This window comes from Malaya genurostris, chromosome 3 (genome assembly GCF_030247185.1).
Source record: "Malaya genurostris strain Urasoe2022 chromosome 3, Malgen_1.1, whole genome shotgun sequence".
In the NCBI taxonomy this organism is placed as follows: Eukaryota; Metazoa; Arthropoda; class Insecta; order Diptera; family Culicidae; genus Malaya; species Malaya genurostris.
Window position 1 is genome coordinate 70,432,256 of NC_080572.1, and position 25,992 is coordinate 70,458,247.

General features: G+C 37.3%; 2 protein-coding genes across 6 annotated transcripts in view; both read left to right on the forward strand.

Annotated features, from left to right (window-relative positions):
• Nucleotides 1-25,992, forward strand: part of LOC131439305 (uncharacterized) — a 145,371-nt gene that overhangs the window by 18,118 nt on the left and 101,261 nt on the right. The gene's annotated exons all lie outside the window — the stretch shown is intronic.
• On the forward strand, nt 14,368-22,389 carry LOC131439304 (uncharacterized). The gene is made up of 2 exons (XM_058610165.1): nt 14,368-15,231; nt 15,296-22,389. Exon 2 carries the CDS (start codon nt 15,499-15,501, stop codon nt 21,829-21,831), a length of 6,333 nt encoding a protein of 2,110 aa, XP_058466148.1. The 5' UTR covers nt 14,368-15,231; nt 15,296-15,498; the 3' UTR covers nt 21,832-22,389.

Below are 25,992 nucleotides of genomic sequence, written 5' to 3' on the forward strand. Positions count from 1 at the left end.
ATTCCTTCGATTAAACATCAAGAAAATATGAATTATTGCTAAGACTGCACAGGAACATCAAGATAAGATCAAGATGATGGTAATATTTGTTATTATTTTGATTTTCGGTTAACTATTCACATCTACCCGGGAGGAGTGCAAGTTTTGCTAGAGCAATTCAAACGCGCCTTTCAAACGCAGCGCCTGCTGTGTGCTCAAACCCTGTGCTCCGGTTACTTCCATAAATGTCAATGTCAATGTCGTGTCAAAAAGCGTTTTATTGAGTTTAATCAAAATAGTGCATCCTCATAAACATCATCATCAGCATCAACCAGCTGGAAGTAAAACAAAGTCTTTTGTCGCTCTAATCACTATGTAGTGTGAAATATTTTTCTAAACTAATATTGCATGGAGCATTGCTATTGCGTAGGGAATGCTGTCAAATTAACAATATCAATGTGACTATGATCCAAACTTATTATTTTCGTGAAATTTTCATCTATCATTTATTTCTCTTAATCTAGTATTCTTTTTATTGCGAATGAAACAACGGTTGTGAAATCTAACACGGGATGCATCAAACGAGAATATATGTTGAAACTACGTAAACCGTAACGTTACGAAACCGGTATTTTCCCAACTCTGTTGATAAGGAGTGTTAAAAGAGCATTTCCCAAAGAAACAAAATTGACAATGTTCCATGATGGAAATATTATTCCTTAGCTAAAGAAATGTCAAACCCTAGGAGGATTAAAACAGATGATTTAAATGTTTAATCAATTCCAATCAAATACTTTTGTTAAATTATATAATTAATGTTATTAAAATAATTTCGATGCTTTTGTAGTTTTAGAGATATTTTTGAATCTAATGACAGCATGTAATAAATCAAATTTTCCCTCATATTTCTTTGGTTTGTCATACATATTGAGTATGTATTGGGATGAATTTTATTTATTTTGAATTCGTGACATGTGACATAGGGTGGTGGGGGGTCTTTGCTGCTGTGACAATTTGTGACAAAGGGGGGGTGGGGAGTCAAAAATTGCCAAAAAAAGTTTGACGTCTTTTATGGACAGCCCCTAAACAACCTATAAGTTGGTGACGATTGAATAAAAAAATAAGAACATAGTGTAATCAATTTAAGTACATTGAAAAGGTACCACCACCACCAATTTATTCAGATTGATTCAAGTAGTTCACAAAAGCATGCATCATTTCTCAAGCCAAACGCTAACATATGCGTTGCCTTTTGTATGAGATGCTAATCTAAAAACCCTTCTTAATCCACCTAGTGGTGTGATAATGCCTTTCTCTTCTTTCATAACAGTCTCATGAAAATATGTTTCATACTTTTATTAAATAATTTTGGATACTAATTTGGACACCAATTGATTCAGATTGATTCGAGTAGTTCACAAAAGCATGCTTCAGTGTTTATGTCACACAGTCAGCATCATTTTTCCAAACTAGTGCTTGACATTTGCGTTGTCTATTTGTATGAGAACAGTGATGCTAATCTAAAAAACCCTTCTTAATCCACCTAGTGGTGTGATAATGCCTTTCTCTTCTTTCATAACAGTCTCATGAAAATGTATTTCATAATTTTATTAAATAATTTCGGATACTAATTTCGAAACTAATTGATTCAGATTGATTCGAGTAGTTCACGAAAGCATGCTTCAGTGTTTATGTCACACAGTCAGCATCATTTTTCCAAATTAGTGCTTGACAATTGCGTTGCCTATTTGTAATCAGTGATGCTAATCTAAAAAAACCCTTCTTAGTCCACTTAGTGGAATTTTCATATATCTTGAAAAATCACCATAGGAGGGAGTACATGAAATTTTCGAAATCGAAAAAAAATTTTTGATGCCAAAAGGCTTAGAATTGCATGAAACGTCGAGATTTAGTGTCATCTCGAAAAAAAATTTTTTTGAAAAAGTCGACTTTTTGGGACTTAGAAAAAATATGAAAATTTTTCTAAGTCCCAGAAAGTTGATTTTTTCAAAAAAATTTTTTTTTGAGATGACACTAAATTTCGATGTTTTATGCAGTTTTAAGAGTTTTGGCATCAAAAAAAATTTTTTATTTTGGAAATTTCATGTACTCCCCCCTATGGTGCTTTTTCAAGATCGATAATTGTCAAACCTTTACCACCGGGCAGCACCCCTTAAGCATGTCCGATTTAGGTCAAATTTTGCATGAAGGCTTTTTTCGAGGTGCTTAAACTTTTGAGCACTAGAACTTTACGAAAATAGAGTTGATCCCAAAATTTTGGCACCCTTATATATACAAGAGCGGTAAAAATCAACGTGTTTTGTCGGTTACGTCACTTATACAATCATATTTCTGGAACCAAAAGTCACAACCATTTGATCTTCGAACTTGATCAATGGCACGACAGTAGCTTTCAAACGAGCCCAAGTTTGTTGAAATCGGATCAGCAATCTCTGAGAAAATTGAGCGCGTTCAAATACAACGCTTTTTGTCGGTTACGTCACTTATAGAATCATATCTCCGGAACCAAAAATCACAGCCATTTGATCTTCGAACTTGATCAATGGCCCGACAGTAGCTTTCAAACGAGCCCAAGTTTGTTCAAATCGGTTCAGCCATCTCTGAGAAAATTGAGCGCGTTCAAATACAACGCTTTTTGTCGGTTACGTCACTTATAGAATCATATCTCCTGAACCAAAAATCACAGCCATTTGATCTTCGAACTTGATCAATGGCCCGACAGTAGCTTTCAAACGAGCCCAAGTTTGTTCAAATCGGTTCAGCCATCTCTGAGAAAATTGAGCGCGTTCAAATATCTTCGAAAAGTGCACACACATACACACACACACACATACACACACACACACACATACACACACACACACACACACAGACATTTTCCGATCTCGACGAACTGAGTCGAATGGTATATAACACTATGGGTCTCCGAGGCTCCGTTCGAAAGTCGGTTTTTCCAGCAATTCTAATACCTTTCTATAGAGAAAGGCAAAAAGCCTTCTTAGTCCACTTAGTGAAATTTTCATATATCTTGAAAAATCACCATAGGGGGGAGTACATGAAATTTTCGAAATCGAAAAAAAGTTTTTGATGCCAAAAGGCTTAGAATTGCATGAAACGTCGAGATTTAGTGTCATCTCGAAAAAAAAAAATTTTTGAAAAAATCGACTTTTTGGGACTTAGAAAAAATATGAAAATTTTTCTAAGTCCCAGAAAGTTGATTTTTTCAAAAAAAATTTTTTTGAGATGACACTAAATTTGATGTTTTATGCAATTTTAAGAGTTTTGGCATCAAAAAAAATTTTCGATTTTGGAAATTTCATGTACTCCCCCCTATGGTGCTTTTTCAAGATCGAAAATTGCCAAACCTTTACCACCGGGCAGCACCCCTTAAGCATGTCCGATTTAGGTCAAATTTTGCATGAAGGTTTTTTTCGAGGTGCTTAAACTTTTGAGCACTAGAACTTTACGAAAATAGAGTTGATCCCAAAATTTTGGCACCCTTATATATATATATATATAAAGGGTGATTTTTTAAGAGCTTGAGAACTTTTTTAAACAATAAAACGCATAAAATTTGCAAAATCTCATCGGTTCTTTATTTTAAACGTTAGATTGGTACATGACATTTACTTTTTGAAGATAATTTCATTTAAATGTTGACCGCGGCTGCGTCTTAGGTGGTCCATTCGGAAAGTCCAATTTTGGGCAACTTTTTCGAGCATTTCGGCCGGAATAGCCCGAATTTCTTCGGAAATGTTGTCTTCCAAAGCTGGAATAGTTACTGGCTTATTTCTGTAGACTTTAGACTTGACGTAGCCCCACAAAAAATAGTCTAAAGGCGTCAAATCGCATGATCTTGGTGGCCAACTTACCGGTCCATTTCTTGAGATGAATTGTTCTCCGAAGTTTTCCCTCAAAATGGCCATAGAATCGCGAGCTGTGTGGCATGTAGCGCCATCTTGTTGAAACCACATGTCTACCAAGTTCAGTTCTTTCATTTTTGGCAACAAAAAGTTTGTTAGCATCGAACGATAGCGATCGCCATTCACTGTAACGTTGCGTCCAACAGCATCTTTGAAAAAATACGGTCCAATGATTCCACCAGCGTACAAACCACACCAAACAGTGCATTTTTCGGGATGCATGGGCAGTTCTTGAACGGCTTCTGGTTGCTCTTCACTCCAAATGCGGCAATTTTGCTTATTTACGTAGCCATTCAACCAGAAATGAGCCTCATCGCTGAACAAAATTTGTCGATAAAAAAGCGGATTTTCCGAATGGACCACCTAAGACGCAGCCGCGGTCAACATTTAAATGAAATTATCTTCAAAAAGTAAATGTCATGTACCAATCTAACGTTTAAAATAAAGAACCGATGAGATTTTGCAAATTTTATGCGTTTTATTGTTTAAAAAAGTTCTCAAGCTCTTAAAAAATCACCCTTTATATATATATATATATATATATATATATATATATATATATATATATATATATATATATATATATATATATATATATATATATATATATATATATATATATATATATATATATATATATATATATATATATATATATATATATATATATATATATATATATATATATATATATATATATATATATATATATATATATATATATATATATATATATATATATATATATATATATATATATATATATATATATATATATAAAAGAGCGGTAAAAATCAACGTGTTTTGTCGGTTACGTCACTTATACAATCATATCTCCGGAACCAAAAGTCACAGCCATTTGATCTTTAAACTTGATCAATGGCCCGACAAATAGCTTTCAAAGGAGCCCAAGTTTGTTAAAATCGGATCAGCCATCTCTGAGAAAATTGAGCGCGTTCAAATGCAACGCTTTTTGTCGGTTACGTCACTTATACAATCATATCTCCGGAACCAAAAGTCACAGCCATTTGATCTTTGAACTTGATCAATGGCCCGACAGTAGCTTTCAAACGAGCCCGAGTTTGTTAAAATCGGTTCAGCCATCTCTGAGAAAAATGAGCGCGTTCAAATACAACGCTTTTTGTCGGTTACGTCACTTATACAATCATATCTCCGGAACCAAAAGTCACAGCCATTTGATCTTCGAACTTGATCAATGGCCCGACAGTAGCTTTCAAACGAGCCCGAGTTTGTTAAAATCGGTTCATCCATCTCTGAGAAAATTGAGCGCGTTCAAATACAACGCTTTTTGTCGGTTACGTCACTTATACAATCATATCTCCGGAACCAAAAGTCACAGCCATTTGATCTTCGAACTTGATCAACGGCCCGACAGTAGCTTTCAAACGAGCCCAAGTTTGTTAAAATCGGTTCAGCCATCTCTGAGAAAATTGAGCGCGTTCAAATACAACGCTTTTTGTCGGTTACGTCACTTATACGATCATATCTCCGGAACCAAAACTCACAACCATTTGATCTTCGAACTTGATCAATAGCCCGACAGTAGCTTTCAAACGAGCCCAAGTTTGTTAAAATCGGTTCAGCCATCTCTGAGAAAATTGAGCGCGTTCAAATAGCACGATTTTTGTCGGTTACGTCACTTATACAATCATATCTCCGGAACCAAAATTCACAGCCATTTGATCTTCGAACTTGATCAATGGCCCGACAGTAGCTTTCAAACGAGCCCAAGTTTGTTCAAATCGGTTCAGCCATCTCTGAGAAAATTGAGCGCGATCAAATATCTTCGAAAACTGCACATACATACACACACACACACACACAGACATTTTCCGATCTCGACGAACTGAGTCGAATGGTATATAACACTATGGGTCTCCGAGGCTCCGTTCGAAAGTCGGTTTTTCCAGCAATTCTAATACCTTTCTATAGAGAAAGGCAAAAACTATTCCTTATCCACCTATGGATTTAAGTTACATGAAATTTTTGAAATAAAAAAAATATTTTGATGCCAAAAGTCTTCGAATCGCATGAAACGTCAAGAATTAGTGTCATCTCGAAAAAGAAGTAGTCACCTGGAGGACTCACTGATAATATTCAATCCACCGGCCATTGCCGATCGCCAGCTAAAGGCTTTCAACAACTTTCTGGTATTTTCTTTAATTTTTTTTAGAGATGACACTAGTTCTCGACTTTTCTTGTAATTCTAAGACATCCGGCATCAAAAAATGCATGGGGACATTTTTCGAGGTGCTTAAACTTTTGCACACTACCGCTTTACAAAATTAGAGTTGATTCCAAAATATTGACACTCTTTTACATATACTAGAACAGTAAAAAACAACGTGTTTTATCGGTTTCGTATCTTATATCATCATATCACCGGAACCAGAAGTCATTTAATCTTTGAATTTGATCAATGGCCCAATAATAGCTTTCAAACGAGCCTAAGTTTGTGAAAATCGGTTCAGCCATCTCTGAGAAAACACATACACACATACATTTTCCGATCTCGTCGAACTGAATCGAATGGTATATAACACTATGGGTCTCCGAAGCTCCGTTCGAAAGTCAGTTTTTCCAGCAATTCTAATACCTTTCTATCGAGAAAGGCAAAAAGAAACAAATTTACACTGGCAAATATAATACCAGAAAAATAATTTCTTTTAAAACAAAGTCCGCTGAGATGCTTTGATGTGCAACTTATTATCAACAATAAAGCGGAGTCCCAGTGGAAATGAGTTTCCAAATGATCCACGTGCTTCAGTGAGAGCAGTGAAAAAGTTCACTCGCAGCTTGTTCTGTATTTTTTAATTGTCAGAAAAAAAAACATGAAACTTTTGGTTGTTTGGGGGAAAAATAGAATTCAACGGTAACTAGAAGAAGTAATAGAGAATAAATTCCACTCTAATACTCAATCTAAAAAAAGGGCGGGTGGGTAATGTCAGAGACATAACTGGATGTCGTGAATACGAAAACAACTGACATGTTCCTTAGCACTTCCGAATATCAATTAGTTGATCAATTGTATGAAATTGTATGTAGAATTTGATGCACCTAAACGAAAGTACAGATTAGTTACATTTAACATTCTAAAACACAAATAATATTAAATAACCAGTATAGTTCTTTATAATAAAATAATGGTGGCTCTGAAAAGAACCTTTTATGAAAGCGTTTGTGATGGAGAGTAATGAATTGAATTCGAATTCCGATGGATGCCGCTGACTTCCGTCATCTAATTCCAGGCTGAACTGTTGTCCTTGGGTACGATACTGATATGGTTGGTGTAGGTGTAGCGTTTACAACCGATTATAATCTTCCAATGAAGAAAACATTAATTCGCTGGGTTGATCAATGATACAATAGGCCTAATTTATTGAACGAAACTATCAATATGCTATAAGGATTCGTTTCTAGCATTCAGGAAGGTCAAATTGCGTAATTCTCTACGACATTAAACTCTGGAACATTTTTCGCAAAAACAAAGAAGGCTTCACTTGATCTCGATTCAGTGATTTTCACACAGCGAAAAGTGCACAAATCTAACCAAACTGTTCTAAATTTGCACTAAACTGAGGATATTTACCTTCGATTTGCGAACAACAAATCCTAATAGTTCTTTAGAAAACTTTTGAGCCATTAGAACGGCTGATTTTGTGTAATGCTCTCTACCGTTGTTTTTTCATCAATGCAAATGATTGGCAGCTGTGACGTAATCGCTCTTGTCGGAAGCGAAACTAGCTTTGCAAACGACACAAAATACATCTGCTCGCAGTGGCGATAGAATCCAAACTGATCCAATTTTTGTTAAGAGGTTTCTTTTTACGTGATTTCGTTTGTAGCTTTTTCAATAATGGGCGGTCCTAACGGCTATAAAAATAGCCGCATACAGAATTTTAATGTCGATTATTTCATTTCGGATTTGCATAATTTATTGATAGAAAATATCAATATGCTGTAGGGATTCGTTTCTAGCATTCAGAAGGACAAAATTAAGGAACTCACTACGATATTCACCACTTTTCGGAACATTTGTTGTACAGCAGCAGATATTTTGTTCTCTTCCTCAGAACGCGTTCTGATTGGCTGGTGTTGACATGGGTCAAATGAGGTTTTTCAATAGTGTACTATTGAAATACTTCAATGCTTTTGCTATACAGGTTTAAGTTGAAAAATTTCGATTCTATAGGTAGTTAGATTATATAAATCCTTTCACAGATCACTGAGCTATGAGCTTTCAAAATACGAGCATGGCAAACGCGCCTTATGGATTATCCCCTTTGATATTCGTTTATACAAAACATTTCAGAAAAGTTTAATTTTGAATTTTTTGAGATTATGTCACACAACTGATAATTTTATCATAAAATTGTGATCATATTTCCGATGGCGTGTAGCAAAAATTATGTTGATTCGTTAGATACAACAAGAGATATTCACGATCAAAAACTTATCACTCTCTCAGAGGGTAAAATTTTGAAAAGGCGCCCCATAGTAAAGTAAATCGAATTCACGACAAAAATTTCTTCAATCATTATGGAACGAAAATCGAGTATGGAAGTTCACAAATAAATTAAGGCTCATTCGATGTACGGATTACAGTAGAGCAATTTCATTTCGCGATGTTGATCGAAAGCTGACCGAAGCAAGTCATGAATCACAGGCAAAGGCTTATTAATTTGTTTGCAAAGTTCATTATCTGATAGTTTCTCGCAGAAAAAGCAGGAGAGACCGCAGAAAAAATATATCTGCTTGTGAAATAAACTCGTTTTATTACCGGTGTGTCGAGTTTGCTTACTTTCATTGAAATATTTGCAATCAATTGCTTACAACACAGCTGTCCTCATTCTGTTGTAATACCATCATTTTCAGATTTATAATTGTTGCAGTAAAATTTAAGCAAAATTGTTTTCATCATTCTTTTTTTGTTGCTGATGAAATGCACAAATTATTCGAAACACTAAATCCACAAATTAGAAAATAAATGCATGCAACGCATGGAATGCAGTACAAAACTTTTTTTTTCGCTCTCTTTGCATAGCGCTGCTAACCTAAATCAAGATTTGATCCTATATCAAATATTACTTCAAACCCAAGTAACAAGTAATCAATGTTTTGACAAGTGCGGATTCAAATTAAATTTTCGTAGCATAGTCAGCTGCATTTGAAAGAAAATGTGTGTGTGGCCATCTATAAATAAAGTCAGTTAGACAACCATGACAAATATCTCACCACTGATGCCTTCACTTTCCCGCTTGGACTGCAAGTTTTTTTTTTGCCCACTTTTTGCGCCATCACATCGAAACACGCGACCTGAACTCGTGCCAAATTCGACAGTTTATATTTTATTCCGCTGCCTTTCAGTATCAGGTGAGAGAATTTACCACAAAGCACTGACACGTTCGATTCCCTTGGGAGTAGCACGATCGGCGAAATAAATCTGCTGTTTATGTTGCGTGACACTGCCGTTGTCAAAAATAGATTATACAGTCGGTTAGCTCAAGTACGTTGATCGGAGCTGTCCTGTCACTGATTAGTCTATCGTTTGGTGCTCGTTGAATCAGTCACTTGTTTGATTTACTTTCTGACTGTTCTTTGTTGACAGTGGAACTGAGCCCGCATTACAAGTAAAGTTTTGCTGACTCAGTAGGCAATGAACAACAACCCACTGAACCGAGGACGGCCAAAAGCATCAAGCACGTGATGTCGTACGATTCGTGACATCACCTACCACATTGTCAGTCGGTGTTGAACAGTCGTTCGCACCGCACGCGTATAGCTCTTGGCTCCTGGAATTTTTTTTCTGGCTACCTAGAGTTTCATTGATTCAAGGCTTCAGTCTTTTTCAAGGCTACCTGAATCACTAACTAAGTGATTAAGTGATACAAAGAGTGATATTAGAGTGACTAAGTGATATTAGAGTGACTAAGAAATTAATCAGCCTTTTTTAAGGCTAGCTAGGAGTCTAATCGAAGACTAATTTAGCCTAGTTAATTTAATTTAAAATTTCATTAATTTCAAAAATGCCTGCGTCCAACCGGAAAGGCAACAAGCCTAAGGCTAAAAATAATTCAATACGGAATAAATCACAATCCGTTATTCAACATTTTTCTAATAACATTCACGATCTTATAGAATCTGAATGTAAAAATAAAAGACAACGGACGGATTTCCCTTCCGTTGATCCTATGCCGTCTAACAATATTTACGAGATTCTTCCTGAATCCGATTGTAGTGACATAGAAGAAAATTCTTCAAAAATTCCCAAAATGGACGCTTGTCGTTCTGGGAAGAAACATCAATCTATGCCACCAGTGACGGTGATGATTTCCGACTTCAAAGCATTCCGTACTGAGCTTTCTACTTTTCTCCCGGAAGTAAAAGTCTCATTTCAAATCGGACGAAGAGGAGAATGTCGAGTCTTGGTGGATGGATTGGAAGATTACGAACGTCTTATTCGATATTTGTCCGAAAAACTTCATAAATTTTATTCATATGATATAAAATCAGACAGACCCTTCAAGGCTGTCTTGAAAGGATTATCAAATGATCAAAGTATTGATGAAATTAAAAATGAACTAAAAGAATTGCTTGGTTTTGCCCCTTCCCAAGTAATACTTATGAAAAAAAAGAGCGAATGGTACTTCTAAACCACGCTCTGGAATTTCCCATGAACTTTACCTAATACACTTCAATCGAAGTGATGTAAACAATTTGAAAACTTTAGAAAAAGTACGTTTCATTTCCCACATTAAAATTCATTGGGAACATTATAAACGGCATAATCGTATTGCTAACTTAACGCAATGTCGTCGTTGCCAAGGCTTCGGTCATGGAACCAAAAATTGTCATATGGATATACGGTGTTTGAATTGTGGTGAATCGCATTCGAAAGACGTTTGTCCAATGAATGAAACCACTGATAAATTTTCATGTTCAAATTGCAATGGAAATCATAAATCCAATTATTTGAAATGTCCTGTCAGGGAAAAAATTTTAAACGCTCGTTCGCTTAGACAACAAGTCAAATCAACGACCTTAAATTTACAGAATATACCTGAAAATTCTTCTAAGGCACCTGCCAATTCGTCTTCTAACGAAAACAATTTATTGACAGGTAGATCGACCTCGTCATCATCTTCTTCTAATGTCAGTTATGCTGGTATATTAGGTAGAAATCTATCTCCTATTTCTTCTAATGTAAATAATCAAAACACAGGACCGCCTTGCAGTTCTTCTTCTAACGAAAACAATTTATTAATAGGTAGACCGGCCAAATCATCTTCTTCTAATGGCAGTCTACCTACAAATATTCCTTCAATGCCATTCGCTTCTTTAAATGAAGTCGATTTAGGCGATATAACTGAAAATAAAATGATCTACCTACAAGATCAACTTTTTCAAATGATCATCCAAATGAATTCGACTTCATCACTTTTTGAAGCATTTCAAATCGGATGGAAATTTGCAAATAATATTATAATGAATTTAAAATTTAACAGTGATGTTAAATAATTATTTGAATATTTTAAATTGGAATGCTCGATCTTTGAAATCGAGTGAAGATGAATTTTATAATTTTCTCAAAGTTCACAAAATTCATATTGCCATTGTGACAGAAACTTTTCTTAAACCAAATGTAAAATTGAAAAGTAATCCACATTATGTGGTTCATCGATTTGACAGGTTTACTGGAATTGGTGGTGGAGTTGCCATTTTTGTCCAACGGCAAATTAAACATCGAATTTTACCTTCTTTCAATACTAAAGTTATTGAAAGCTTGGGAATCGAAGTTGAAACCATTCATGGAATTTATTTCATCGCTGGAGCATATTTGCCATTCCAATGCACCGGCGAACAATTAAATTTCTTTAAAGGCGATTTGCAAAAACTTACAAGATATCGATCGAAATTTTTCGTAATAGGGGACTTAAATGCTAAGCATGTCCAGTGGAATTGTAGGCAAAATAACAGTAATGGTAAAATACTTCATAATCAACTCTCAGCTGGTTACTTTACAGTTCTTCATCCCAGTAATCCTACTTGTTTCTCTTCCGTGAAAAACCCGTCTACAATTGATCTGGTTCTAACAGATCAAAGTCACATTTGTAGTGAACCGATTACACATGCTGACTTTGACTCAGATCATCTTCCTGTAACATTCAGACTTTCCAACGAAGCTATAATTAATCCAATTAGTTCTATTTTCAACTATCATAGAGCTAATTGGTTGGATTACAGATCTCACATTGAAAATCACGTGGATCATGAAACTATTTTAGAAAATTCTGCGGACATCGACACAGCAATTGATAATTTGAATCATTATATTATCGAAGCTAGAAATCTTTCAGTTCCCAAAGCTCAAACTAAATTAAATTCTCCTATCATCGATGACAATCTTCAACTGCTCATTCGGTTGAAGAATGTTCGTCGACGACAATATCAACGTTCTCGTGATCCTGCTAAGAAAAACATAGTTAAGGATTTACAAAAAGAAATTAAACATAGATTTACTCTTTTGCGAAATGAAAATTTCGCTAATGAAGTTGAACAAATTAAACCATATTCTAAACCTTTCTGGAAACTTTCTAAGGTTCTTAAGAAACCTCAGAAACCAATTCCTGCTCTCAAGGAAGGAAATCAAATACTTCTTACAAATGGTGAAAAAGCTCAAAAACTAGCTCAGCAGTTCGAGAGTGTCCACAATTTTAATTTAAACGTTGTGAGTCCTATTGAAAATGAAGTCTCACTGAAGTATGATCATATTTCAACCCAAGTGTTATCACACGATGACATTATTGAGACGAATTTTGATGAAATTAAATCAATTATTAGGAAACTCAAAAACATGAAGGCTCCTGGTAATGATGGAATTTTTAATATTCTTATTAAAAATCTTCCCGATGTTGCCTTGAGACTCCTGGTTAAAATTTTCAACAAGTGTTTTTCATTAGCTTACTTCCCAAAAAGATGGAAAAACGCTAAAGTAATTCCTATCCTAAAACCTGATAAAAACCCAGCAGAAACATCAAGTTATCGCCCAATTAGCTTACTTTCTTCTATCAGTAAACTTTTTGAAAAACTATCTTGTTAAGAATGATGACTCATATTAATGAGAATTCAATTTTTTTACCAGAGCAGTTTGGATTTCGTCATGAACATTCAACTACTCATCAACTTGTCAGAGTAACGAACATGATAAAATCAAATAAATCTTCTGGGTTATCCACTGGAGTTGCTCTTCTAGACATAGAAAAAGCATTCGACAGTGTTTGGCACAAAGGTTTAATAGCAAAAATGTCTGATTTCCAGTTTCCTATTTATTTGATCAAAATGATTCAAAATTATTTAACTGATCGTACTCTTCAGGTTAGCTATCAGAATTGTAAATCTGAATTGCTACCCGTACGAGCCGGTGTTCCGCAGGGTTCGAGTGTAGCTCCAATCTTGTATAATATTTTCACTTCTGATCTTCCAAATCTACCCGTTGGTTGTCAGAAATCGCTATTCTGTGACGACACAAGTCTGTTAGCCACAGGTAGAAATCTAAGAGTGATCTGCAGTCGCCTACAAAGAAGTTTAAATATTTTCAGTGATTATCTGTCAAAATGGAAAATTAAACCAAATGCAGCAAAAACGCAATTAATTATCTTTCCTCACAAGCCAAGAGCTTCTTTTCTAAAACCAAACAATAATCACATTCTCAAATTGAATGGCTTGGAATTGACATGGTCTGATCAAGCTAAATACTTAGGTTTAACGTATGACAAAAAACTCACTTTCAAGGATCACATTGAAGGAATCCAGGCAAAGTGTAATAAATATATTAAATGTTTATATCCTCTTATAAACAGAAATTCTAAGCTCTGTCTAAAAAACAAATTGTTAATTTATAAACAAATTTTCAGACCAGCCATGCTTTATGCGGTACCAATTTGGTCAAGCTGTTGTTCCACCAGGAAGAAAACGCTTCAAAGGATTCAGAATAAAATTCTGAAAATGATTCTGAAGCGTCCTCCCTGGTTTAGTACAAATGAGTTACACAGACTCACAAATATAGAACCATTAGATGTAATGTCACATAATATTATAAGCAAATTCCGACAAAAATCGATGCAATCTTCAATTGAATCGATTCGCTCTCTGTATTAGTTAGTAAGTTAGTATATAAGTTCCTTTTCCCCATTACACAATACAAGTAGGTTTAGAATTTTCCCTACACAAAAATCTCAGAATTGCGGAAGCAAATGATGTCTTCATGGTAATAACCAAATCATATATATAACAGGGCTGAAAAGTCACCACTTGTGGCTGAACACCCAATTTAAATCTTAATAATTTAATTTTAACTCATATTCCAATAAATAGTTATTTAAAAAAAAAAAATAAAAAAAAAAAAAAAAAAAACCTACCACATTGTTTCTGTGGCATCGGATGGTATGGCCGGTGGCCGCCAAATAACGATGGCAACCTTTCGCCGTAGCCACATCTTTTTTCGCCAGACCATGCCGAAAAGGCGGTTGATGCGTATAGTGAAACGATTGTCGACCACTATGACATCAAGCTTGCTTTTCCGGTTTCGGTTGACTTGTATGGATTTTTGAGCTTTCATGTTGTTTTGTTATCTTAGCTGTATATTAAAGATTGAGGGACTCGAGCTCAATACACTACTCAAACATCACGGAAACCGGAATAAACTGACGAATATTATTAATCCAAGTAATTAACAGCTGAAAAGGTGACAAAACCAGGATCGACTTATTTCAATTTGGATAAAACTTTGCCCACCTCTTCAGTATGACAAACCATTTGATTTTAAACGACTTATTTCTACACAAACAGACGATCATTTAAGTTTATATTTGATTATCTATCTAGAATTTATTGCTGTTGGTCTGAACTAGTGATGGGCTGAACCGTTCATTTGAAAAACCGTTCAGCCACTGTAGTACTTCTCCTATGTAGTGACACCTTGCCAAACAGGTCAAAACTTGACAGGACCATTGTAAGGAATAATGTAGTAATAGGCAAAATCGTTCATGTTGACGCAGTCAACACAGCTCTACTGTACGGTAATATGTGGATACCGGCTGCCCATAAGCGCGCCGATCTATAACTCATTATATCTATAGATGATAAGAGATAAGTAGGGGAAGAAGAGTAAAATAAGAAGAATTTATAAAACTCATATCAGATCTGATCTCGTCGAATTCATTAGATCTATCGAAACAGGGAAATATTGTTGAATTGTTGTAGGTGAAATTTAAGAAGAACTAAAACTGTAAGTGAAATTAATTATATACCACAATCACACTGAAATATTAAACGTTAAATAAAATTTGCAGCTAAAAAGCGATTCAAAGCTAAATGAGCAGTTCTTTTACTCAACATCAACAGAGCGATTTCCAACAAACTTTTTAGAGTTTTACTCTATAACGACCACGTCAACATCTGGTCCTCTAAAGTCCGTTGAAGCAAAAATTACCGAACATCTTCTGTGTGATCAGATTTATGTGATATACGAGAACAAAGGTTATATAACCTCGTCATGTCGTTACCAGTGCAGTACAATTGCCCGCAGTGTAAAGAGCCTGATCAGGCGGATAATATGGTGGCCTGTGATAAATGCGATGCCTGGCATCATTTCAGATGTGCTGGTGTGAATGACTCAATAGCAGATCGGTCGTGGCGGTGTATCAATTGTCGCTTGAGGACGTCATCAGTTCCTTCTAATTCGTCTCGAAAGTCAATGTCCCAAGCACAAGCAGAACTACATCTCAAAAAATTGGACGAGGAAAGAGCAATGCAAGCTAAACATCTTTCCGAGGAGTTTGCTCTCAAACAAGCCAAGTTGGCGCAACAAGAAGAAGCGTTAAAATTACAAATGGCATTGGACCAGCGATATATGGAACAACGATATGCAGTTTTACAAGCGACGCTAGAAGAAAATGATGGAAAGAGTCGGTCAACGTGCAGTCAGCAAAGCAGTAGAAGTAAGGTCAATGATTGGATGGAAAAGCAGCAAGAACAAATAACGGGTGCGAAATCGGAAACAAACAATTTTCCCGTCGACACTAGTTCGTTCGCTGCAATCCAAATAAGTTCATCTAAAACCACTAGCGCTGCTGCTGAACAAAAGTCTGTACCCGTCAGTTCCACTTCTACTAGTATCTTTGACTTTGCTACTTCCCGCTTGGTGTATACGGGAACCATACCCAAAAGACCATTTGCGAGTATTCCAGATGCTCTTCCTGTAATACCATCACCTATTGTAACGCCCAGGATTATCCCGACATCAACCTCTATCGGTGCCACCCGTTCTACAATAATAAGTCAACCTGTCTTTTCAACGGGACAAGGGTTACGAGGATGTGAGATGTATCCAGTTTCTGCCGACAATGCTGTTTGGAATGTGCTACCTATTACCTGTACTGCAGCCACTAACCCTTCTACAAGTCAAGCAGCTCCGTTCGTGCCAGAACGTACTTATATTGTACCGACATCGTGTTCATCTGGTAATGTTAAAACGGGTGTAACGTCTCTGTTAGCTTCAAATACAGAAGGTAATTATAGTGTCCATCAAAGCTCAGGAGGTAAGACATTAGAAAAAATCCTCGATCAAATAAACAATAGAATAGGAGAGTTTATGATAGAAAATAGGTCAATGAGAGTGCCCAATACAAATATGTTTCCCCCACGCTTACGACCTGTAACTTCTCAAAACTCATCGATAAATCCTACTAGTAGAAATGAATTTAGATGGTCTCATAGTACACCTCACGTTAACCATAATCGAATGCATACTCCCCATTTGGGACAGACTCAAATGCAAATTTCGTCTCCAATATTGCCTGAAAATGATCGTAACATGCATAATTCAGCAATTAGCTCATCTATTGGTGTAGTTGTGCCATCACAGCAACAATTAGCTGCTCGGCAAGTAGTCTCTAAGGAGTTACCAGTTTTTTCGGGTAATCCACTGGAGTGGCCATTATTCGTGAGCAGCTATGAGAACTCGACAGCTTTATGTGGGTTTTCGGATGCGGAAAACATGATGCGATTGCAACGCTCATTGAGAGGTAATGCACTAGAAGCGGTGCGCAGTAATTTGTTGATGCCGAATGCAGTGGCACGCGTATTGAGTACTCTGAGGATGCTGTATGGCAGACCAGAATTGGTAGTTAACGCTTTGCTAGAGAAAGTTCGGTCCACCCCTCCTCCAAAAGCGGAAAGATTAGAAACTCTCATTGCATACGGACTCGTTGTACAGAATCTGTGTAGTCAATTGATTGCATCTGGACAAATTGCTCATCTCGGCAACCCGTGTCTTTTGCAAGAACTTGTTGAAAAATTACCGGCCAATATCAAGATGGATTGGGCGCGGTATAAGCGAAAAGTATCGTTTCCTGATCTTACCACGTTCGAGGAATATATGACGTCAGTAATCGAAGAGGCAAGCGAGGTGTCACTGTTCACCGAGACAGATCGAGGCAAGGAAACAAAAAGAGCATTCATTCGAGATAAGGCGTTTGTGAACGCACATGGTATCGATGAAACTGCTAAAGAAAAAAATGTTCAAAATAGAAAAGTTCAAGACCAAACAAAAGGTAAATGTTGTCCAATTTGTCAATTGTTTGGACACAAAGTGAAAGATTGCTCTAAATTCAAATCACTGAATTTACTTGAACGTTGGAAGTCAGTGGAAGATCAGCAATTATGTCGCCGTTGTCTTGTTCGTCACGGAAAATGGCCTTGTCATACTTCAAACCCGTGTGGTATGAACGGCTGTGACGCTTGTCATCATGAATTGCTTCATCCTGGAAAGACTACAGTAGTGAATAAATCAAGAGAAATAATTCATCCGGCGGGAAAGTTGAATTCTGCTACAGCTACATCCGGTGTGCTTGGTACACATCGACAGATGGCAGATTCAATATTATTTCGCGTGATTCCAGTGACGCTGTATGGACCAAAATCATCACTCAAAACATTTGCCTTTCTCGACGACGGCTCGTCGTTGACTCTAATGGATAAAGGTATCGCAAAAGAACTTGGATTATCTGGAGAAGCAAGCTCATTGTGTTTAAACTGGACTGGCGATATATCCCGCACTGAGCCGAACTCGGAACGTTTATCAGTAGAAATATCTGGAGCTAACAGTCAAACCAGATATTCTATGTCTAACGTTCGAACGGTAGAGGGACTGAAACTACCAACTCAAAGTCTCATGTATGAAGATCTGGTTCAAAACTATCCTTATCTTAGAGGTCTTCCAATAAATAGCTACCGAAATGCCAACCCTCGCATTCTTATTGGAGTGGAACATTCAAAACTCAGTTTAACTCTGAAGAAACGGGAAGGACGTACAAATGAGCCTGTAGCAACACGATGCCGTCTAGGATGGACAATACACGGAAGACTAGGAGATGATACTCATAGCAGTTTATTCCATCACAACCATATATGTGACTGTAATACAGACCGCGAACTTCATGGTATGGTTGAACGATTTTTTTCAACGGAAGCAGTTCCACCAGTGGGACCCGTAATTGAGACTGAAGACGACAAAAGAGCTCGTCGAATTCTCGTTGAAACCACAGTACGTGTTGATGGTGGCTTTGAAACAGGTTTACTATGGAAATACGACCACATAGAATTTCCCAGAAGTTATTCGATGGCCGAGCAACGATTAAAATGTCTGGAACGTCGAATGAAAGCCGATCCAGAATTACATGAAAATCTCGTTCAACAAATTCGTGACTATCAACGCAAGGGCTACGCTCACAAAGCGTCGGAAAAGGAACTTTCTTTAGCAGACCCCAGACGAGTTTGGTATCTCCCCCTTGGTATTGTGATCAACCCAAAGAAACCAAACAAAGTACGGGTAGTTTGGGACGCTGCAGCCAAAGTTAATGGCATCTCGCTGAATACGATGCTTTTAAAGGGTCCCGATCTGCTAACATCACTTCCAGCCGTTCTGAGCCGTTACCGACAGCGACAGATAGCCATCAGTGCTGACATCAAAGAGATGTTTCACCAACTTCGAATTCGAGAGAGCGATAAGCATTCCCAGCGATTTCTATGGCGCGAAAATCCGTTGCAAATTCCTGAGGTGTTCATTATGGACCGAGCCACCTTTGGGTCTAGCTGTTCTCCAAGTTCGTCTCAGTACATCAAGAATTTGAACGCCGAAGAGTACTCTACAGAATTTCCGGAGGCAGCAGAAGCTATAATCAACAACCACTATGTGGACGACTATCTAGATAGTCGTGATACCGAAGATGAAGCGATTCGTATTGCTCGGGAAGTGAAATTTGTTCATTCCAAAGGTGGGTTTGAAATCCGAAACTGGCTTTCAAACTCAGACAACGTCATCGCACAACTCGGAGAAACAACATGTGGTAACATGAAGCGGTTTTTATTTGACAAATCGGTCGACGAATCTGGAGAACGTATTCTCGGCATGATCTGGTTGCCGAACGAAGATGTTTTCACATTTCCAATTTTGTTTAGTGATACTCTGAACGTATTACTATCTAATTCGATCACACCAACCAAACGACAACTTTTAAAAATTGTTATGAGCATCTTCGATCCAATGGGTTTCTTGGCGACGTTTTTAATTCATGGAAAATTGATCATCCAGGAGTTATGGAGAGCTGGCGTAGAGTGGGACCAAGCTATACCTGATCGAAGTTTGCCTTTCTGGAACCGATGGGTGTCCCAATTTTCGCAGTTACCCCGAATTCGTATTCCCCGTTGCTACTTTCCAAATTATCATTCAGAAAGTTACGGAAATCTGCAGATGCACGCCTTTGTAGATGCCAGCGAGGCAGCTTATGCTTCCGCCGTCTACTTCCGTATTGAAGACCGTGGCGCTGTACGGTGCGCTCTTGTTGCAGCAAAATCGAAGGTAGCTCCTTTGAAGCCACAGACGATTCCCCGCCTAGAACTGCAGGCTGCAACTCTTGGATGTCGTTTGGCTGTTACTGTTGAAAACAATCACACTCTACAGATTACTCGTCGTTTTTTCTGGAGTGACTCTACCACTGTTCTATCCTGGATTAGATGTATAGACCCTAGAAGGTATACACCTTTCGTAACCTTCAGAGTTAGTGATATTTTGTCACAATCGAATGTTGCTGATTGGAAATGGGTACCGACAGCGGAAAACGTAGCAGATGAAGCTACAAAATGGGGAAAAGGACCTAACTTAAGCTCAAACAGTCGTTGGTTTGTTGGACCAGAGTTTCTCTACAAACCAGAGACTCAGTGGCCAATACAAGGATCACATGCACCCGACACATCTGAAGAGCTTCGTTCGAGATACGTTTCTCATCACGTGGAGAAAAGGCCGGTTGTTGATATTCGCCGATTTTCCAAATGGGAGCGCCTGTTACGAAGTTTAGCATATGTTCATAGATTTCTGGATAGCTGTCAACGAAAGCGTCGAGGTGAAATGGGCGACAATAGTGATATATTGCTTTCCGAGCAAATTCAGAAAGCTGAAACGAGTCTATGGCGTCTGGCTCAAAATGAGACCTTTCTTAATGAAATTGTCGTGCTCACCAACAATAGTAAACTTCCACCGAAGTTGCAAAAAAGGTTGGATAACACAAGCTCCCTACGGAAGCTGAGTCCATTTTTGGATGAATCAGGGGTGATTCGAATGGAAGGACGTATTGTCGAGGCTCACTATGTTCCATATGAGGTTAAATTTCCGGTAATTCTTCCGAAGGATCATACTGTTACGTTATTACTGCTAGATTGGTACCATCGAAAATACGGTCATGGTTACGGAGAAACAATTGTCAATGAAGTCAAGCAAAGGTTTTACATACCTCGACTTCGCTCAACAGTACGAAGTATTGGTAAAAAATGCTCATGGTGCAAAATTTATCGTGCATCTCCTGGTGTTCCTCGAATGGCTCCGTTGCCAGCAGCGAGACTGGCAGCCTACGTAAAACCATTTACTTATGTGGGACTGGATTATTTTGGACCTATTCTCATTCGGGCTGGTCGGACAAACCAAAAACGATGGGTTGCTCTTTTCACCTGTCTAACTGTTAGGGCAATTCATTTAGAGGTGGCTCACAGTTTGACGACGGAAGCTTGCAAATTAGCAGTTCGACGATTCATCGCACGCAGAGGTTCGCCATTGGAAATCTATTCTGACATGGGAACCAATTTCGTAGGTGCAAGTAAGGATTTACAAAACGAAGTGAAACAAATAGTTACTGGTGTGGCATCTACCTTCACGAATACGAACACTTGTTGGCTATTTAACCCTCCCGTTTCTCCTCATATGGGAGGAGCGTGGGAAAGGATGGTTCGTGCTGTTAAGATGGCGCTTTTTGCTGTTCCAATGGACAGAAAACCCACCGATGAGTCGCTAATCACGTTGCTGGCGGAAGCCGAATTCATTGTAAACTCTCGTCCTTTAACATTCGTACCACTGGAGGCCGCGGAAAAGGAAGCTTTGACGCCAAACCACTTTTTGCTGCTGAGCTCTAATGGAATCTCTGTTCCTTCGATTCTCCCGATTGACGACAAACTAGCTTTGCGTAACAATTGGAGCCACGTACAACATATGACGGATGTATTTTGGAAGCGTTGGATACGAGAGTACCTGCCAGTCATAACCCGACGAACGAAGTGGTTCGATGAAACAAGACCGGTCAAGGAGGGTGAGTTGGTGATTGTAGTGGACGACAATGTACGTAATGGATGGCTAAGAGGGCGTGTGGTTAAAGTTTTGTGCGGACCGGATGGACGTGTAAGAATGGCGGATGTGCAGACTTCTACTGGCGTACTTCGTCGACCAGTAGTCAAATTGGCAGTGTTGGACGTGCTTGGAGTTAGTAAGACTAGTGCACACTAGCCTCACGGGTAGGGGTATGTTGACGCAGTCAACACAGCTCTACTGTACGGTAATATGTGGATACCGGCTGCCCATAAGCGCGCCGATCTATAACTCATTATATCTATAGATGATAAGAGATAAGTAGGGGAAGAAGAGTAAAATAAGAAGAATTTATAAAACTCATATCAGATCTGATCTCGTCGAATTCATTAGATCTATCGAAACAGGGAAATATTGTTGAATTGTTGTAGGTGAAATTTAAGAAGAACTAAAACTGTAAGTGAAATTAATTATATACCACAATCACACTGAAATATTAAACGTTAAATAAAATTTGCAGCTAAAAAGCGATTCAAAGCTAAATGAGCAGTTCTTTTACTCAACATCAACAGAGCGATTTCCAACAGTTCATTTTTAAAGAACCGTTCAGAACTAGTAAGTTCAATCAAAAGAACTAGTTCTTTCATTCTTTGTATGTTTATGTAAAGACTACACGCGAGAGCTTAGGTGTAGTGAGCAAAAAAACAAAGAAAAAAGTCACTCGAATGAGGTTTCGTAATGCCGCATTTTTATTAGCGAAATACAGTTCTTCAACAAAGAACTATTGATCGCTCATTTGAGGGGCTGGGGTCCACTAGGAGATTGATAGTACCTATTAGCTCTCTCCGGACTGTACCAGCCTAGATGCCGTGTGGAATCCGGCGGAAAAAAATGAACCAAGAATAGATCCACTGGGTTCCTGCTTCCATGTCGTAAAAGGCGACAATTGCAGGAGTTTCTTTTTCCTTTCAGTTATCAGATATTTTCAATGTTTTAATTCTGATTACTCTATTTTACTAAATCATCTCTTTATTCAATCTATCAATTTCCGTCTAGCTTCGGAGAAAAGTTTCATTAGGAATGATTTCTTCTTCCATGTTATTGATTGTCTTTCAGGATTATAAAATGAATGATAAAAATAAACCATTGCGCAAATCCGTTTATATTACAAAGTTAATAACAGAGATAACATATATCGGTATATTGAATACATAGTAAAAAACACTTGATATTAATATTTCAAACAGTAAATTAATATTTTTCTCGGTAGCCGGCTGCCCAGATCAACTAATATAACCAATTAATAATTTCAATAAATAATTAAAATAATAAAGCGGAAATAATAAAGAATCAAGACGCGCGTGAAATCTGTTGACCTTTGTTTGGTGATTTAAAATGATTTTATAATAACTGTTTAGAATATTTCAATGCAATGAATCAACTTTTTTGTCTAAATCCTATTCGCTCGTTTATTTTGTATCACGTAGTTTCATTTATAAAAACGTGCTTAATCCACCTAGCAGTGAGATGATACCTTTTTTTTATCAATCCGCATGTGTTTTTTTGCATGACTAAAAAACGCGAAAGGTAGATGCATAAACGAGTGACTGCATACTCGACAGCCGGCTGTCCGGAGTTTTGTCAATTTCGGAGATTGACTGTTTCGTGCATTATATTGCCAGCACAAAGTAACACATAAAACGATAATACTTTAAAACATTCTTGGTAGCCGGCTACCCAGAGCAATAAACACATGATAACATTATTAAAACATTTACTAACAAAGTATCCTCTCCTGTGATGCATGTGGGAATGCAGAGGATTCCTCGGTTCTTAGTAGCAACATGCATCGAACTAACAATCCTTTCCCTCCCAAGTAGATCTGCATTCGGACGTGGCCGGCGTCGGTATTGATCAGCATGCATGGTTCAATACAGTTTGCACAGTGTGAAACAATGTGTTATTCCCAAACATGTTACTTCAAAAATCATTTTGCAATCTCAATTGGTCCAGATCAATAACGGAGTAGCAACACACGGGCGGTCTCTAATGCTAATGCTAATGCTAAAAGAACTATTGATCGCTCATTTGTACCGTTCGCGAACGGATTGCCCATCTCTAGTCTGAACAATCGTATTCTAGTGTTTAAATGACTTTTTGCCTTTCGCATATAGACCCGGAGGGCCGATTGTCATATACCATTCGACTCAGTTCGGCGAGATCACAAAATGTCTATGTGTGTATGTATGTATGTGTACCAAAGTCTTGACATTACATTCCTTTTGTGGAATTTGGTCTTCTGTTACAACAGACTTCGCAGCCGATTCTTAACGTACAGAATTTTTGAATGGCTAGTACTACGATTTTCAAAAACTCAAATTCAAATGAAAGGCCTTATGGTTCCATAGACTGCTATCAAATTTTATCCTGATCCGGCATCCGGTTCCAGTGTGATATGTACCAAAAAAAAGGAAAACAAAAAATAATCACACACATTTATCAGAGATGGCTGAACCGATTTTCAAAAACTTAGATTCAAATAAAAGGTCTCATGGCCTAATACCAATTTCTTGCATTTTATTTGGATCCGAATTCCGGTTCCGGAATAACAAGGATATATGTGCAAATATATGAAAAAATGCGCGAATTTTCTTAACCGTTTTTCATGAACTAACAAACAAATAAAAGGTCTTGAAATTTTTTAAAAAGTCCCCAAAATGTAGATCCAGATCTGACTTCCGGTTCCGGTATTACAGTGCGGTTAAAGTCCATGAGTTATTTTTTCACAAGCAATGGCGAAACGAGGTGCACATTTTTATGAAACTTACTGCTATATTTATCTAGTTGACAGATCTTGTTAGTGAATATATAAAATTACTTTGGGACTACTAGTCCCCAGCTTCCGCTTCCGAAAGCACCGATAATAGTGAAGAAAAGCTTCAAACAACGGAAATCATTTCGATTCATCAGCAACGGTTGAACCGATTTTCACGAATCATGATTCAAATTAAAACTCTCATTGTCGTTAAATATACTGTGCATTTTCATCCAGATCCGACTTCCGGTTCCGAAATTATAGGGCGATGAGTGTCAAAACATTTAAATCGTCATTCAAAATGACGATGCAAAACTGGTACGCGTAGGTACGTGCCGTTTTGCTCCGTTTGCAGCGTGCTCTGTTCAATTTCGTATAGCATGCAGGGTTGTCACATTTAAATCTACATTTTTCAGGTGAGACATATGTGAATTTTTAAATCCTTTATTCAATACTTGTTAGTGTTATTACAAATTCATGATAACGGCACTTTTCTATTAATATGTACTTATTGCCTTTCTCATATACAAAGTTTATGCAATCACTTGAAAAATTGACTAGTGAAAATTGGCCCAGAGGGCTAAGGGTTCTATATCATTCGACACAGTTCATACACCACTAGGTGGATTAAAAAGGGTTTCTCTATTACAAATTTGAAGCTTAGCCAATATCTATAAATTGTTTAAGATAGAAGTAGTTCATTTTTTAATAAGACACTAATCGCATTGATATCGTGTTTCGGTTTTAGGTTTAAGTTCAAAGTAAACTGATTAAAAAATTGAGGGATATTTTTATTGAAAATTAGCTTTTGGGTTATTTTCTTAATTTAAAATAAACATCCCACTCTTTTCAGTGCGTATTTTTTCGATATCCCACAACTTCTTTGACACTGTTTTTGTACATTGTACAACTTCTGATATATAAAAAATTGAAGAAAGTGCAAGAAAAAATTCAACCTTCCGTTTTATAAGTCAACCTTGAGCCGAACCGGTCTCTCCATTCATGCAAAACAAATGATTTTCCAAAATGGAACCGAGGCAAAATTTCATTCAAATCAGAATTTGTGAAGTCTGATGACTTGTTGCCATTTTCGGCAATTGCTCAAATCCTTCTCCCGTGGCGATGTTTCAAGCGAGCGAATCAGCGAGGTGCTAGGCCACCAGGCATCCCAGTAAACAATAAGTAGAAAGACGGAACCATGATCGGGACTCGGCGGCACAAAAAATGTTCAAAAATATGTTCGTTTACAGGTGGGGACCGAATATAGGAAAAGTATGAATTAATATTGCGGAAGTGAATCAAGGACAATTATTAACTTTTCAGTTTTATATTATCTCTGTTACAGGAAATTCAATTTAGGAAGTAAAAATGACTGACGCAATATTGAGAGGTTAATTGAATTAAATTAGGCATACAAGTTTATGAATTGGCCTATATTTCAATAGAACAGCAGATGCATACGAATGAAACTAAAGCTTAGGTTTCTAGCTGGAGTATACAAATTTGATAATTTGAGAAAATGAAAGAACGAAGGAAAAATTTCT